General features: G+C 37.3%; 1 protein-coding gene across 6 annotated transcripts in view; it reads right to left on the reverse strand.

Annotated features, from left to right (window-relative positions):
* RSF1 (remodeling and spacing factor 1) overlaps positions 1-15,522 on the reverse strand; it is a 148,176-nt gene that overhangs the window by 91,291 nt on the left and 41,363 nt on the right. For all 6 annotated transcript variants that reach the window (XR_015158156.1, XM_086385757.1, XM_086385756.1 and 3 more), the window contains exon 2: positions 9,729-9,820. Coding sequence is in view for 3 of the 6 variants with exons in the window: in XM_086385757.1 (XP_086241883.1) it covers positions 9,729-9,820 (92 nt within the window). In the remaining 3 variants the exon portion in view is untranslated. The remainder of the gene's footprint in view (positions 1-9,728; positions 9,821-15,522) is intronic.

Consider the following 15,522-nt stretch of genomic DNA (forward strand, 5'->3'; position numbering starts at 1 on the left):
GATGAGATGGCTGGATGGCATCACTGACTCGATGGACGTGAGTCTCAGTGAACTCCGGGAGTTGGTGATGGACAGGAGGCCTGGCGTGCTGCGATTCATGGGGTCGCAAAGAGTCGGACATGACTGAGCGACTGATCTGATCTGATCTGATACCCAGTATTGATACTATTATCAGGTTTCACATAAAATGTCCACTCCTGATGATTTAGAGAAGAAAAAAATATACACAAGTAATCATAGCATTCATTTTTAAAACAACTTAAGGATTTCTTTCTTATTGCCCATAAAGAAAACTTCATTGCTTTTAAGGTTACAAAGTCAGAAAAACCTTGGTTAGTAACTTAGTTTTGTGTTCTTTGCAAGTTATTCATAATCACAGTTCATTCATTCAGCAAATAATGATTAAGCAATGATGTGTCAAGCACTGTACTATGCATGATGTTTATCAAGGGTGAGCAAACTCTTTTTGAAAAGGACATGATAGTAAATACTAGGCTTTGCAGGCCGAGAGGTTAAATCAAGGATCTTTTACTGGCACCTATGTTAAGGAGAGAAAACATTTCGTATATTTTTGGATGAAATTTAAAATACGATAACTATATGTGATATACCAGGTAGTATATCATATGCATTATGTTATGTGTAATATATAATAATTAATGATTATACAATTTTTGTAATTCAGATATACTAATGAGATGCAGAGAATTATTTGGGGGTGGATAATAGCTGACTTAATTGGAATTCAAAATAGTCACTCTTTAAGAAACTGATTGTAAATGTTGTTTGTTAAAAAATATTCTTAATTCACAAACCTTTATGAAAATAGGCAAGGGGCCATAATTTGAGGGCTTTTGATGTATATGAAAGTGAATAAGGCATACAAGGTCTAGTTCTCATGAATTCTGATGAAGGATAGAGATTTTTAAAAAGGCAATTCTACTTATGTAAAATGGGGATATCCATCTATGAACCTACTCCTGCTGAGTTTGCGTTGAGTTCACATACAAAAGGTACTTTCTCCTTCCTTTTTTTATAAAGGACTGTATTTAAGGCCATAAAAATGTGAAGACTAAATAAAGTGGCCTAGACAGCAACCAGCAGAATACAACTTAGATTCCATATAGTCATTACAGTAAAGACATTTCCATGTTGAGCATATCTTCATTTGTCTTTGTGACTCATATAAAGCCATGTATTTTTGCCTTCAGAATTTAAGAAACAACCTACCATGTCAGTAAACATGGTAAGAGTTTTTGTGGTGTGGTAGAAGGAGAAGAGGAGAAGCAGACAACAGAGGATGAGATGGTTGGATGGCATCACCGACTCATTAGACATGCTGCTGCTGCTAAGTCACTTCAGTCATGTCCGACTCTGTGTGACCCCATAGACGGCAGCCCACCAGGCTCCACCATCTCTGGGATTCTCCAGGCAATAACACTGGAGTGGGTTGCCATTTCCTTCTCCAATGCATGAAAGTGAAAAGTGAAAGTGAAGTCGCTCAGTCGTGTCCGACTCTTAGCGACCCCATGGACTGTAGGGTGCCATTGCCTTCTCCATGAGTTTGAGCAAATTCTGGGAGACAGTGGAGGACAGGGAAGCCTGGCATGTTGCAATTCAGGGGGTAGCAAAAAGTCAGACACAACTTAGCAACTGAACAACAACCTTCTATTAACTAAATTACATTAATATTAAGCTTTTATATATCTTAAAAATCAGGTAAGAATATAAGCTTTGATAGTATCTTCAGCATATATCATCTTTAACAACAGTCTTCTTCTTGAAGCCAATGTCAGACATTAGTTTTGAGTCCATTCACACATTATTTCATTAAATTCTCACAATTCTGAAGATGAATGTTAACATTTAATAAGACTGCATTTTCCCCAGATTTACAGATCAATCAGCTTAGATTCAGACAAGTGATAAAAACTTCCTGACATCAATAGTGCTGAGAAACTAAGAAGGGAGCCCAGATTTTCTAACATCAGAACTCTATATAGGGGCTTCCCTGGTGGCTCAGTGGTAAAAGAATCTGCCTGCCAGTGCAGGAGACACGGGTTTGATCCCTGGTCTGGAAGAATTCCATACAACAGAACTATTGAGCCAGCACTTGAGAGCCTAGGAGCCACAACTGCTGAGCCTGCATGCCACAACCACTGAAGCCCATGCACCCTAGAGCTCGTGCTCCACAAAAGAAGCCACCGCAATCAGAAGCCCATGCACCAAAACTCAGTTCAGTTCAGTCGCTCAGTCGTGTCTGACTCTTTGCAACCCCATGGACTGCAGCAAGCCAGGCTTCCCTGTCCATCATCAACTCCCAGGGTTTACTAAAACTCATGTCCATCGTGTCGGTGATGCCATCCAACCATCTCCTCCTCTGTTGTCCCCTTCTCCTCCCACCTTCAATCTTTCCCAGCATCAGGGTCTTTTCCAAAAAGTACCAAAACTAGAGAGAGCTCATATCCTGCAACAAACTCCCAGCACAGTCAAAATAAAAAATATTTTAATTTTTTTAAAAGTTAATGGAATTTATAGTTATTTAAATAAAATAGTAGCAACACTAGCATATCAAAAAAGGATAAGGGAAAATATACATTTATATATGAGTGTGTATGTGTATATAAACTTTACAGGGTAGCAAAAGTCTTAAAAATCAGGAGGAAAAAAGGACAGTAAATATACATATGAAGTTAGCAAATCCCTATAAATATCTAAGTAGAAAAATTAAATTTTTTAATACTAAAGAATGAAGTATGTTCTCCTACATAATGGAATGAAATTAGATATCAAAAACAGGAAACCACTGGGGAAATTCAGAAACGTGGAACAACATACTACTAAATAACCAATAGGTCAAAAAAGAAATCAGAAAGGAAAAGAGACAATACTTAGAAATGAATGAAAGTGAAAAACAATGTGGCAATTTACAGGAAGAGGCTACGCAGGGATTAGATGGAACAGCTGAGGATAAATATATTGGAAAAAAAGGAATACCTCCAACTGATAACCTAAACTTTCACTTTAAGAAAAGACAACTAAACACAAAGCAAGTGCAAGGAAGAAAATAATCAAACAGAAAAACAACAGAGAAATCCTATTAAACCAAAAGCAGGTTCTTAAAAAGATAAAATTTTACAAAGCTCTAACTAGACTGACCAGGAAAAAAGAGAACACTAAATCAGTAAAAAGAGGAAAGAAACGAGGAACATTATTACAGACTTTGCAAAAAGCAGAATTGTAAGCGAATGCTATGAACAGTTGTATGCCAATAAAACAGATAAACCCCTGGAGAAGGGAATGGCTACCCACTCCAGTATTCTGGCCTGGAGAATTCCATGGACAGAAGAGCCTGGTAGGCTACAGTCCCTGCGGTCACAAAGAGTTGGTCACAACTGAGCAACTTCACTTCAAAACAGTTAATCTAATAATATGGACAATTTCCTGGAAAGGCACAAATACTGAACTTGACACAAGAAGAAATACAAATCTGAATAAACCAGTAACAATTAAAGAGACTGGTTTAACAAACGAGCAAAAAAATTTTCAACAAAGAAAAGCCCAAGCCCACATGGCTTCACTGCTACATTCTAATACCTCACAAACATCCATAAAAAAAATGAAAGCAGAGGCAACATTTCTCAATTCAACATTAGATCAGCATTGCCCAGATTTTAAAACCAGACAAAGATACCTCAAGAAAAAGAAAATCGATATCCCTTATGAACACAGGTACAAAAATCTTCAAAAATAAATTCACAAACCAAAGCTGGCAACATATAAAACAGACTGTGGACCATGACCAAGTGGGACTGACTGCAGGATTGCAAGGTTTCAACATATGAAAACTAATCAATGTAACACACTACAGATCAATAAAGGACAAAATTCACATGGTTATCTCAATAGATGCAGAAAAAAACACTTGACAAAATCCAACAGCTTTCATGACAGAAATACTCAACAAACCAGGGGGAAAAAGAGGATTTCCTCAATCTGATAAAGGCCATCAATGAAAATCCCTCGAATAACATACATACATAATGAAAGCTGAAAGACCAAAACCTTTCTCCCAAGGATCAGGAACATGACAAAGATGTCTGCTCCCACCATTTCCACCCAACAGTGTATTAGAAGCTTCAGGAAAGCAATTACACAAGAAAAATAAATAAAGGGCATCCGGACTGAAGAGGAAGTAAATGTTTGCAGATGACATAATCATGTATATAGAAAATCTTAAGAATTTACTACAGAAAAAGCTATTTGAGCTAATAAACGACTTTGGCAAAGTTGCAACATACAAGATCAATATACAATCATTAGTTGTAATTCCACAACACTAGAAATGAGTGATATGAAAATGAAATTAAGAAAATTCCATTTACAATATCATCAAAAATGGCAAAATGCTAAGGAATTAAGTCTAAGACCAGAATTCGAAAACTGCAAAAAAATTTTTTTTAATTTTATTTATTTTTAGACCACGCCACATAGCACATGGGGTCCTAGTTCCCTAACAATGGGCTGGACCTGTACCCCTGCACTGGAAGTGCACAGTGGCCAAGGAAGTGCCCACAAAATACTGTTGAAAGGAATTAAAGACTTACCTATTTTGAAAGACACCTCATTTTCATGGATCAGAGAACTTACTATTATTAAGAAGCCAATACTCCCCAAATTTATCTACAGATTATATACAATCCTATACAAATTCTAACTGGCATTTTTGCAGATGTTGATAAGCTGATCCTCAAACTCGTAAGGAAATGAAAGTGATGAGAATAGCCAAAACAATTTTGTAAAAGATAAACAATTTAAATACTTGCCACAAAGCTATAATAACCAAGATGATATGAGTGTGCTGTGTGCTTAGTCACTCAGTTGTGTTCAACGTTTTGTGACCCCATGGACTGTAGCCGGCCAGGCTCCTCTGTCCATGGGGATTCTCCAGGCAAGAATACTGGAGTGGGTTGCCATGCCCTCCTCCTGGGGATCTTCCCAACCCAGGGTTCGAAGCCAGGTCTCCTGCAATGCAGGCGGATTCTTTACTGTCTGAGCCACCACAGTAACCAAGACTATATGGTACTAGCATAAATAACAACATGAAAGTCAACAGAATGAAGACTTCAGAAATAAATTCTCACACTTATGGTCAACTGACTTTCTACAAGGATGTCAAGGCAATCCAGTGAGGGAAAAAATAATGTTTTTGACAAATCATAACAGAACAAACAGATATCTACGTGCAAAAGAATATAGCTGAACTCCTATCTAAGAGTATATTCAAAAATTAAATGGGTTAGATCTAAATTTAAGAGCTAAAAGTATAAAAGCTCTCAAAATATAGGATTAGATTTTCACGACCCTGTGTCGGGCAATGACTTCTTATATATGACACTGAAGCACTAGCCACAAAGGAAAAAAATTGGAGTTAATCTAAATTAAAACTTCCATGCATCAGAAGACATTACATAGAAACTGAAAAGATAACACACATAATTGGGGAAGATATTTGCAAACCATAAATCTGTTAAGTGTCTAGTATGCAGTATATATTAAAAAAACTCAAAAACAAAGACAGTTAGTTAAAAGACGGACAAGGATATGAACAGACAGTTTTCCAAAGAAGACACACAAGCACATGAGAAAAAGGCTCAACGTTATTTAGACTTTAAGGGAAATGCAAACCAAAACCACAATGAGGTAACACTTCATCTCCAATGGGATGAATAAAATCAATCATTTAATAACAAGTATTGGTAAAGAGGGATGTGGAAAAGATGGAGCCCTTATAGGTTCCTAAGGGAAATGTAAATCATTGGAGCTGTTTTGGAAAAAGTCTGGTAGTTTCTCAAAAAGTTAAAAGAATTACCATATGACCTACCAATTTTACCCTTAGATAAATACTCAAAAAACTGACCACATCTTCCAAAACACTTGTTCACAAATGTTCACAGCAGTAATATTTATAATAGCTGAAAGACAGAAACAAGTCAAATATCATAAACCAATAAATGGATAAAATGTAGTATTATCCACATAATAGACTATTAATCAGGCTCAAAAAGGAACAAAGTTCTGATATATGCTACAACATAGATGAGTCTTAAAAACATTCATTATGCTAAGTGAAAGAAGCCAAACACATAAGCTACAAATTGTAATTCTATTTATATGAAACTTCCAGAATATGCAAATCCAAAGAGTCAGAAAAGAGATCAGTGGTTGCTAAGGACTAGGGAAGGAGGAAGTAACTGCAGATGGGTATGAAGGTTTCTTTTTGGGGCAATGAAGAGGTTCTGTTTTGGATAATGGTGATGGTTGCACAACCTTATGAATATACTAAAAAACACTGAACTGTATACTTTCAAAAGGCAAATTTTATGTGAATATATTTCAATTAAAAAACACTCAGAATCTGTGGCTATAATCATAAAACTTAAGGGTTTTAATATCATCTTGTTCTAATTTTCACATTTTATGAGGAAACTAAGATACAACGGGGGCAAAAACAGATCATCCATGGATCCAAAGTTTGTTAACAGCAGAGCTGAGATTAGTACACAAGATATTTCTAAAAAAAAAAAAAAGATATTTCTACTTCAGTTCTTAGAACGTGTAAAAAAACAAACAAATCTACTTTAACAGACAGATTTAGATACAACTACACTGCTTTAAAATGTCACATTAAAAATGACTATCCTGAAGGGAACCCTCTTACATTGCTGGTGGGAATGCAAACTAGTACAGCCACTATAGAGAACAGTGTGGAGATTCCTTAAAAAACTGCAAATAGAACTGCCATATGACCCAGCAATCCCACTGCTGGGCATACAGACCAAGGAAACCAGAAGTGAAAGAGACACGTGTACCCCAATGTGCATTCCAGCACTGTTTACAATAGCCAGGACATGGAAGCAGCCTGGATGTCCATCAGCAGACGAATGGATAAGAAAGTTGTGGTACATATACACAATGGAATATTACTCAGCTATTAAAAAGAACGCATTTGAGTCAGTTCTAATGAGGTGGATAAAATTGGAGCCTATTATACAGAGTGAAGGAGAAGGCAATGGCACCCCACTCCAGTACTCTTGCCTGGAAAATCCCATGGACGGAGGAGCCTGGAAGGCTGCAGTCCATGGCGTTGCTAGGAGTTGGACACGACTGAGCGACTTCACTTTTGCTTTTCACTTTCATGCATTGGAGAAGGAAATGGCAACCCACTCCAGTATTCTAGCCTGGAGAATCCCAGGGACGGGGGAACCTGGTGGGCTGCCGTCTATGGGGTCGCACAGAGTCAGACATGACTGAAGTGACTTAGCATAGCATAGCATAGCATACAGAGTGAAGTAAGTCAGAAAGAAAAACACCAGTACAGTATATTAACACATATATATGGAATTTAGAAAGATGGTAATGACCCTATATGCAAAACAGCAAAAGAGACAGAGATATAAAGAACAGACTTTTGGACTCTGTGGGAGAAGGCAAGCATGGGATGATTTGAGAGAACAGCATTGAAACACGTGTATTACCATATGAAATAGATGACCAGTCCAAGTTCAATGCATGAAACAGGGCACTCAAAGCCAGTGCAGTGGAACAACCCAGAGGGATGGGATGGGGAGGGTGGTGGGAGGGGGGTTCTGGATGGGGGGGACCCATGTACACCTGTGGCTGATTCGTGTCAATGTATGGCAAAAACCACCACAATATTACAATTAGCCTCCAATTATAATAAACAAATTAATTTTAAAAAATAAAAAACAAAAAAATGACTATCCTGGGCTTCCTTGGTGGCTCAGTAGTAAAGAATTCATCTGCCAAAGCAGGAGACACAGGTTCAATCCCTGGTCCAGAAAGATCCCACATATCATGGAGCAACTAAGTTCACGAGCCACATCCATGAGCCTGTGCTCCAGAGCCCAGAAACTGCAACTACTGAGCCCACGTGCCCCAAGAGCTGAAGCCGGTGGGTCCCAGAACCTGTGCTCAGCAACAAGAGAGGCCACTGCAATGAGAGAGTAGGCCCCGCTTGCTATAACTAGAGAAAAGCCTGAGCAGCAACGAAGACCTACGAAGTGAAAGTTAAAGTTGCTCAGTCGTGTTCAACTCTTTGCGATCCCGTGGACTACACAGTCCATGGAATTCTCCAAGCCAGAATACTGGAGTGGGTAGCCTTTCCCTTCTCCAGGGGATCTTCCCAACCCAGAGATAGAACTCAGGTCTCCTGCACTGCAGGCAGATTCTTTACCAGCTGAGCCACAAGGGAAGCCCAACAAAGACCTAGCATAGACAATAAATAAAATTACTTTTTAAAAGATTACTGTACTGAAATTCCAGCACCTCTTTTTAAGGTCCAGATCTAGATTCTTAATCCTTAATGAATATTTTGTTAAAGGTAAAACAGCAACTTCACTGGCACCTCCCTTCAACCACTGGCATTTTTTAAGACTTTAAATAGTTAAAAATCTGCTCCTTTACTATTCACAGCTTAATACAGTTCAGAGATATAATTAAATATTAGTTAATCAAGGCTTTTAGAAAATCCCACAGCATCAAACTTTTGAAATGCTAAGCCAACTTTTCAGGGTTTCAAACTTGTACAAAAAATATTGATTCATCTCACAGTGGGCTTTTCAAAAGTTAAGACACTCCTACCACTCACTGAGAGTTGAGGGTCTAGTCTTCCTCTCCCTAAATCTGGGAGAACTGTGACTGCTTTAGCCAACAAAGTACAGTGAAAGTGACCTGAGATTCCCAACCCACAGTGTCACTGAGGTGATTAAAATGATTATTGTTTTATGTCACTTAATTTAGAGTGATGTCCAAATTAAGTGACATAAAACAATATGCAGCAAAGATAACTGGAACAGCAAGTGTGATTTTTATAATAAAAAGCAACTCTTGTTTCTTGATGGTTCTTCTTTTCATAGCACTCTACAATCATATGCAAAAGCAGATATGACAACACATGTATACAAAGACAAATTTTCGTGTTTTGTATACAAGATGTATATACAAAAACAAATTTTCTTGTCAAGACAAGAAAATTCCAGTTTTTCAATCCCACCTAAAAATATAATCTTAATATTCTAATATGTTAAGAGTTCAAATACCATACCATCCCCTCCCACACACAAAAAATTGTGTGGATCTCAAAGTTTGGATGTAATTCCAGACAATTTTTCCTGAATGGCCTTGCCATTAATAGGGTTTATCCCAAAGCAACTGTTTTCTGATTACCCAGACTGTTCTCATTTACAATAGGTTTGGTCTAATGATAACTTAGAAGTCTTTCACACTGACCCAAGAGTTTTTGAGTCAGTATTACCTTTTAAGTAAAAGACATTTTAACTTTTAGGTAAAAGACAAATTTTGGCTCTGTCTACACATACTATGTGATCTCAAAGAAAAATGACAACTTTATTGGGCCCTGTCCATACCTCAATTAAGTTGATTAGGATGATTTTAAGGATCAACTGAGAGAAAACATGAAGAGTCCTGAGTGCAGTGTTTGGCACAAAAGATATGTAACACCTCTAAAATCTTTAGGACTCTAGACCAGAGCATAGTTGCTACAAAAGTTACAGTAATCATATGGATTTCTGGTTCATATTTTGCAACTTTTAAAAGAACGTTTTAAAAGAGCACATTATGAAACATAACATCAATTTATGCTAGATAGAATAATATTTCAGAGAAGGTGACTTATAAATGTTTACCTTGATCAAGTATTTTTCCCATCTGTCTGCTGTAACAGATTTGCCAATCTTCCTCATCAACTTCAAATGGAGCTCCACCAATTCTTTAGGTACTTAAAAGGAAGAAAAAATACTGTTAGTCAGCAAAATAAAACATTTCTAATGAGATTATTGAAAAAAAGAACTTTCTCAAAAGATGACTACTTTTTCAAAATAGATGTTGATCTAGTTATCTTTTAGACCTCTGAATCAGAAAAGACTAAACTACGATAAGAAACGACTAAAAACCACTTTGTCAAAGATGGGCAAGAATATTCACGTTTTCTTTCCAAACATCAACAACTGAGAGTGAACTCTACAATTCCCTGGTGGTCCAGTGTCTAAGGCACCACACTTCCACTGCAGCTTGATCCGTGGTTGGGGAACTAAGATCCCACATGCTGCACATAGCCAAAAAAAATAGGGAAAAAAAGGGGGGGGGTGAACTCTAAATGTAGACATTTGGGTGATAATGTATCAACGTAGGGTTCATTCATTTTACCAAATGTACCACGATACTGTGGAATGTGGACAGTGAGAGAGGTTGTATTAATATATTCCTAGGGGAAGAGTGTATATATGACCTCTCTATACTTTATGCTGAATTTCTTTGTGTGAATCTAAAACTGCTCTAAAAAATAAAGTATATTTTTAAAAAATCAAGTAAAAGCAATTAACCATACAGTTAAAATTTCTACTATATGTTTCTCATATTTGGTTTCTTGACTGAGACTGCAAACCAAGACATGGATTCATAGAATTAGAAAAGGATCAATGAATATAAATTCCGATTCATAGATATCTCAGAAATAGAGCCTAATGGTTTTCAAACTATTGCAGAGAACTACCCTTCTAATCTATTCCTTACCTAATGTGCTAAACTCCTCTAGAGCATCCCTATAAATCTTTGCTTGACAAGCTTTAGGGACAGAACTCTTTACTCACAAGAGTTGGACACGACTGAGACTAAAATGAACTGAACTGGAGCTGTCCTGCCACCTCTGGGTATGTCTGTTGGCTTATAGATTGGGGATTAAGGTTTATTTGAATTTAACATTTATTTAACCTTAGAAAATTCTAATTATTAGAAAGTTACCCTTACACAAAGCAAAACCTCTGCCTACCTACATCTTCCTCCCCCTGGTTCTTGCTCTTATTCTCTGGTTTCAAAGAAAATATTTTCAACTCCTCTTTTAATGGAACCTTCAAATATTTGAAGATAGCTGTACTTCCCTAAAGTTTTCTCTTTCAACTATGTAAACAACCAGAGTTCCTCCAAATATCCTCTGGGCATGAGCCTGATTATGAGGTATAGATTAATTAATTAGACCTGAGGGAAATAAAAGACACATACATTTAGCATTTCCCAAATATGGCTAGTAACCTAGGAGAAATTACATTTATTCTATCTAAAAAGTTTCCATAATCAAATATATTAGGAAAACGCTGTATCAAAAAATATATACTTATTTTTACTATAGAACTTCCTGAAGCCTTTACTGATTATAGTCTTACATACACAGTCCTATATTCCTATCTTGGATATAGTCTGCAGCATTCTCTAATATATTTGATCATGGACTCTTTTTCTGTGAAACACGTAACACCTTGCAGTATACAAGGGCTCTGAAGTACAGGTTGGAAGGTGATTAATTTTTTTTTCAGTTATTCTTTCAGACTCTTTATTCTCCACTAAAGTCACTTCTAATTTGAAATGACCCTGAAGTATAAAAACATTTTCCCATTCAACAAATGTCTGTGAATCCACCTATATTAGTAAGCAAGAAATAGTAGCTACCTTTAATAAACCTACTTAAGGGAATCTTCTCAGAGGGGTTAACAGTGGGTGAGCTGGAGGTAAGGGGAAGAAGCACAGGAGGGATGATTAGAGACAAGTAAACTGACAATCGGCGAAGGCAATGGCACCCCACTCCAGTACTCTTGCCTGGAAAATCCCATGGACAGAGGAGCCTGGTGGGCTACAGTCCATGGGGTCACAAAGAGTAGGACACGACTGAGCGACAACACGTTTAAGACCAGAATGTATGGGATTGAGGGTATAGTGGAGAAAAGAGGGCAAGGACACTGCTTACTGAAGTAACAAGACATAAAAGGCTGAAAAACAAAGTGAGCATGGAACTGGAAGCACCCAAGTAAGGGGCATGATCATGTAGAACCTTATAAGGCCAGGCTCTAAAGTCTACATTTTATTCAAAAGAATGCTCTATAATTTAAAAAGCTCTCAAAAATTGAACTGCAGGAAAACAGATTGCTTTTATTTGCTTATTTGTTTTAGGAGGTGGTATGCAGCTGCTGCTGCTGCTAAGTCGCTTCAGTCGTGTCCAACTCTATTGCTCTTCACAGCATTGGACTTTACTTCCATCACCAGTCACATCCACAACTGGGTGTTGTTTTTGCTTTGGCGCCATCTCTTCATTCTTTCTGCAGTTAATTTCTCCACTGATCTCCAGTAGCATATTGGGCACCTACCAACCTGGGGAGTACTCCTTTCAGTGTCCTTTCTTTTTGCCTTTTCATACTTTCATGGGGTTCTCCAGGCACGAATACTGAAGTGGTTTGCCATTCTCTTCTCCAGCAGACCACTTTTTGTCAGAACTCTCCACCATCATCTGTCCGTCTTGGGTGGCCCTACACAGCATAGCTCACAGTTTCATTAAGTTAGACAAGTCTGTGGTCCATGTGATCAGATTGGTTGGTTTTCTGTGATTGTGGTTTCTACTTGCTTAGCAACTTTCAAATATGCTGTACAGCATTATTAACTGTAGTCACTATGCTGTATACTACCTTCCCATAACATACTTACTTTGTAACTGTTAAGTTTGTAACTTTTGACTGTCTTCATTCACTGTACACTTTTGGGGGATACTCAGTATTCAAAACATTATCATTTTATCCTTACAGCACATGTCAATTCACACCAGCCACATTTCAAGTGCTCAGGAGCCACACACAACTAGTGCTACTGCACTGGATCACACAGAGCAAGCATACTGAAAATTAAAATTTATAAATTGTAATTTATAATATATAAAATTTATAATTATAAAACCCCATAATTTACTAACAATCTACTTATTTTTTGTGTGGTGATACAGCTGACATATAACATTATATTTAGTTTCAGGTATATAACATTAAGACTTGATATTAAAAATTACTGCAAAATGATCATCACAATAAGTCTATCTAACATCCAATTTACTTATACATTTTGTTGCAAACATAACTGATAGGCTAATAACCTAATGGACACCTGCAGCTCTTAATATCTTGTCTGCTGATAAGAAACAGACAAGAATTCCAACAGAAAAATTAACCAGTATAATAGATAAGTTGAAAATATTACAATTCCCATACTTCACATTCTCTTAAACAGTGCTGTCAATACCTGAACTTTCCAGAACAGTAGTCATTAGCTGCATGTGCCTATTTAGTACTTGATATGTGGTTAATAAAACTAAGGAACTTAATTTTAGTGATTTTTAAATTAATTTAAATAGCCACATGAGGCAAGTGACTAGAGTTTGGTACAGCCATAAATTATCAATCATATTTTTTTAAACATATGATCATTATCTTAACATACACTCTGACAATCTGTAAATTCACTTATTTATCACCTGGAATACTTCTTAATAACTTAATTTTGGGAACATTAGGAATTATTAACTTCTAAGAATTATCTATTAACCAGATTCAAGTCATTCTGAAAACTACAAATTTTGTCCCAATTGAACTAATTCTCCGCCTTTTCACATGATAGATTTGATACATAACCTTTAATGGACCCGTTTCTTTCACAAGGCCGCAGGAAGGTGAAAGATTCTGAAGCAAAAGAAAAGGTCAGGCAATGTGTGAATTCATGGAGGGTCTGCCAAAATGATGCAGGTATGGAAGCAGCAGTAAGTGGCAGAATCCCAGAACATATTACTGATCCACTCCCCAAAGACATGCTATAGCTGACATTTTTCTAAGCACCTTTCCAGCACCAAGCCTTACGAATGCTGCTGCTTCTGTATTTCTAGTTTTATTATTTACAATTCTGGTTTTTTAATGATAGAAATTTACAGCTGTTCTTAATAACTAAATGACATAATTCTTCTCATTTCTCAATGAAGTCTTTCACTTAAACATCCTCCATGCTTATAAACAGAGACACACTTGGAGTCACGAAACACTAGATTTTATGTAGGCCACCGATAAAAGGACATTGATTTCAGATACAGGGATTTAAGTATAAGCTTACAAAAAGCTCTTACTTAATGCCAGGTTCTATAAACTCTGGTGGGGGAGCACAGTTTTAGACATAATGACACTGGTCCCACAGTCCACTTGATCCTTGAAATAACTGTTTTTATATACCAACCTCCAAAGTTTATTTAATCAACCATCCTAAAGTTTTCTGAAGTTTAAAAAGAAAAAAAACTAACGGCTCAAGACTCTGAACTGTAACTCAGGTCACTATCTGAAAAGCTATAGTTTAGAGATGCAAGATGCCAGATTCCAGGTAATATAAATCACTAAGCGATTACCATAATGGGAAAAAAAATCCAAGAATAGTTGTTACGTAGGCAGACAAACCAAGGGGTATCTAATGCTCCATTTACGTTTTGGGTTTCATTGAGAATCATACCACTGATTCAATATAGACAGAGACATACACGAAACATGGCTCAGATTATTCCAGAATAAAAACTGTGAAAACATCTCTGCTACAAAGTAGTCACTCAGTCAGTTCAGTCGCTCAGTCGTGTCCGACTCTTTGCAACCCCGTGGACTGCAGCACATCAGGCTTCCCTGACCATCACCAACTCCTGGAGCTTACTCAAACTCATGTCCATGGAGTCGGTGACGACAAAGTAGTCAGTGTACCTACTACTACAAACATCAGCATGGCTGGAGGTCTGATAACCAGCATTCAGCATTTCTTCCTAAAGAAGGTAGATGTTCATGGAGAGGAAAGGCCTCTAGGTAAGATGAAGTGAGCCACCCTCACATCAGGCCATCTTTAAAGGGTTACTCTTTCCTTATATACACTTAACAAACAGCATCCTTGCCGAGGGAGTCTAAGGTACTTAAGGCAATGGCTTCCAATAACATATGCCTCCAACTCTCTCATCAGATAATACTATTTCCCTTTTCTCTCTAATCAATTAAATAATCACAGGAGGAAGGAGGGGATAGGTAGGGAAGAAAGGCGAGAAAGACTCAAAACAAATTTTAAGAGAAACGGTGATATCAAAGTATTTAAGAAGGAGGAGGGGTTTTCCTTCAATATTTTTTCTTGCAATCTAATAAAAATTTGAAAGACTAATACACCCTTCACCTAAATGCACTAACTGCCAACATTTTAGGAAAACATTTTTACATAGGATAAAACTATCAGTGAAAAGCTGTCTAATTAAGGAAATACCATAAAGAAGCAGCCAATTAAGCCAAGGAAGGGAAGATCACGCCAGGCACATGGAAATGCCTGTAGAGAAGTTCTGTGGCAACTAAAGCCATGCAGTGTGGTAGGAAAGAGAAAACGGTGCACAACGTCACTGAAGAAGTAAGCAAAGGTCATTATCTCAAAAAGCCTTGGGAGCCATGTAGAGTTTTGATTTTGAGTGTAATGAGACATCAAGGGAGGGATTTAGGAAAGCTTTCTCATCTAAGTTTTCTGGCTTTTTAAATATTTATTTATTTGGCTCCACCAGGTCTTAGTTGCAAGTGGGATCTAGCTCCCTGACCAAGGATTGATCCTAGGCCCCCT

Source organism: Bos grunniens, chromosome 29 (assembly GCF_055505025.1).
Source record: "Bos grunniens cultivar Pamir isolate PY7600 chromosome 29, Bosgru_T2T1.0, whole genome shotgun sequence".
Classification (NCBI taxonomy): Eukaryota; Metazoa; Chordata; class Mammalia; order Artiodactyla; family Bovidae; genus Bos; species Bos grunniens.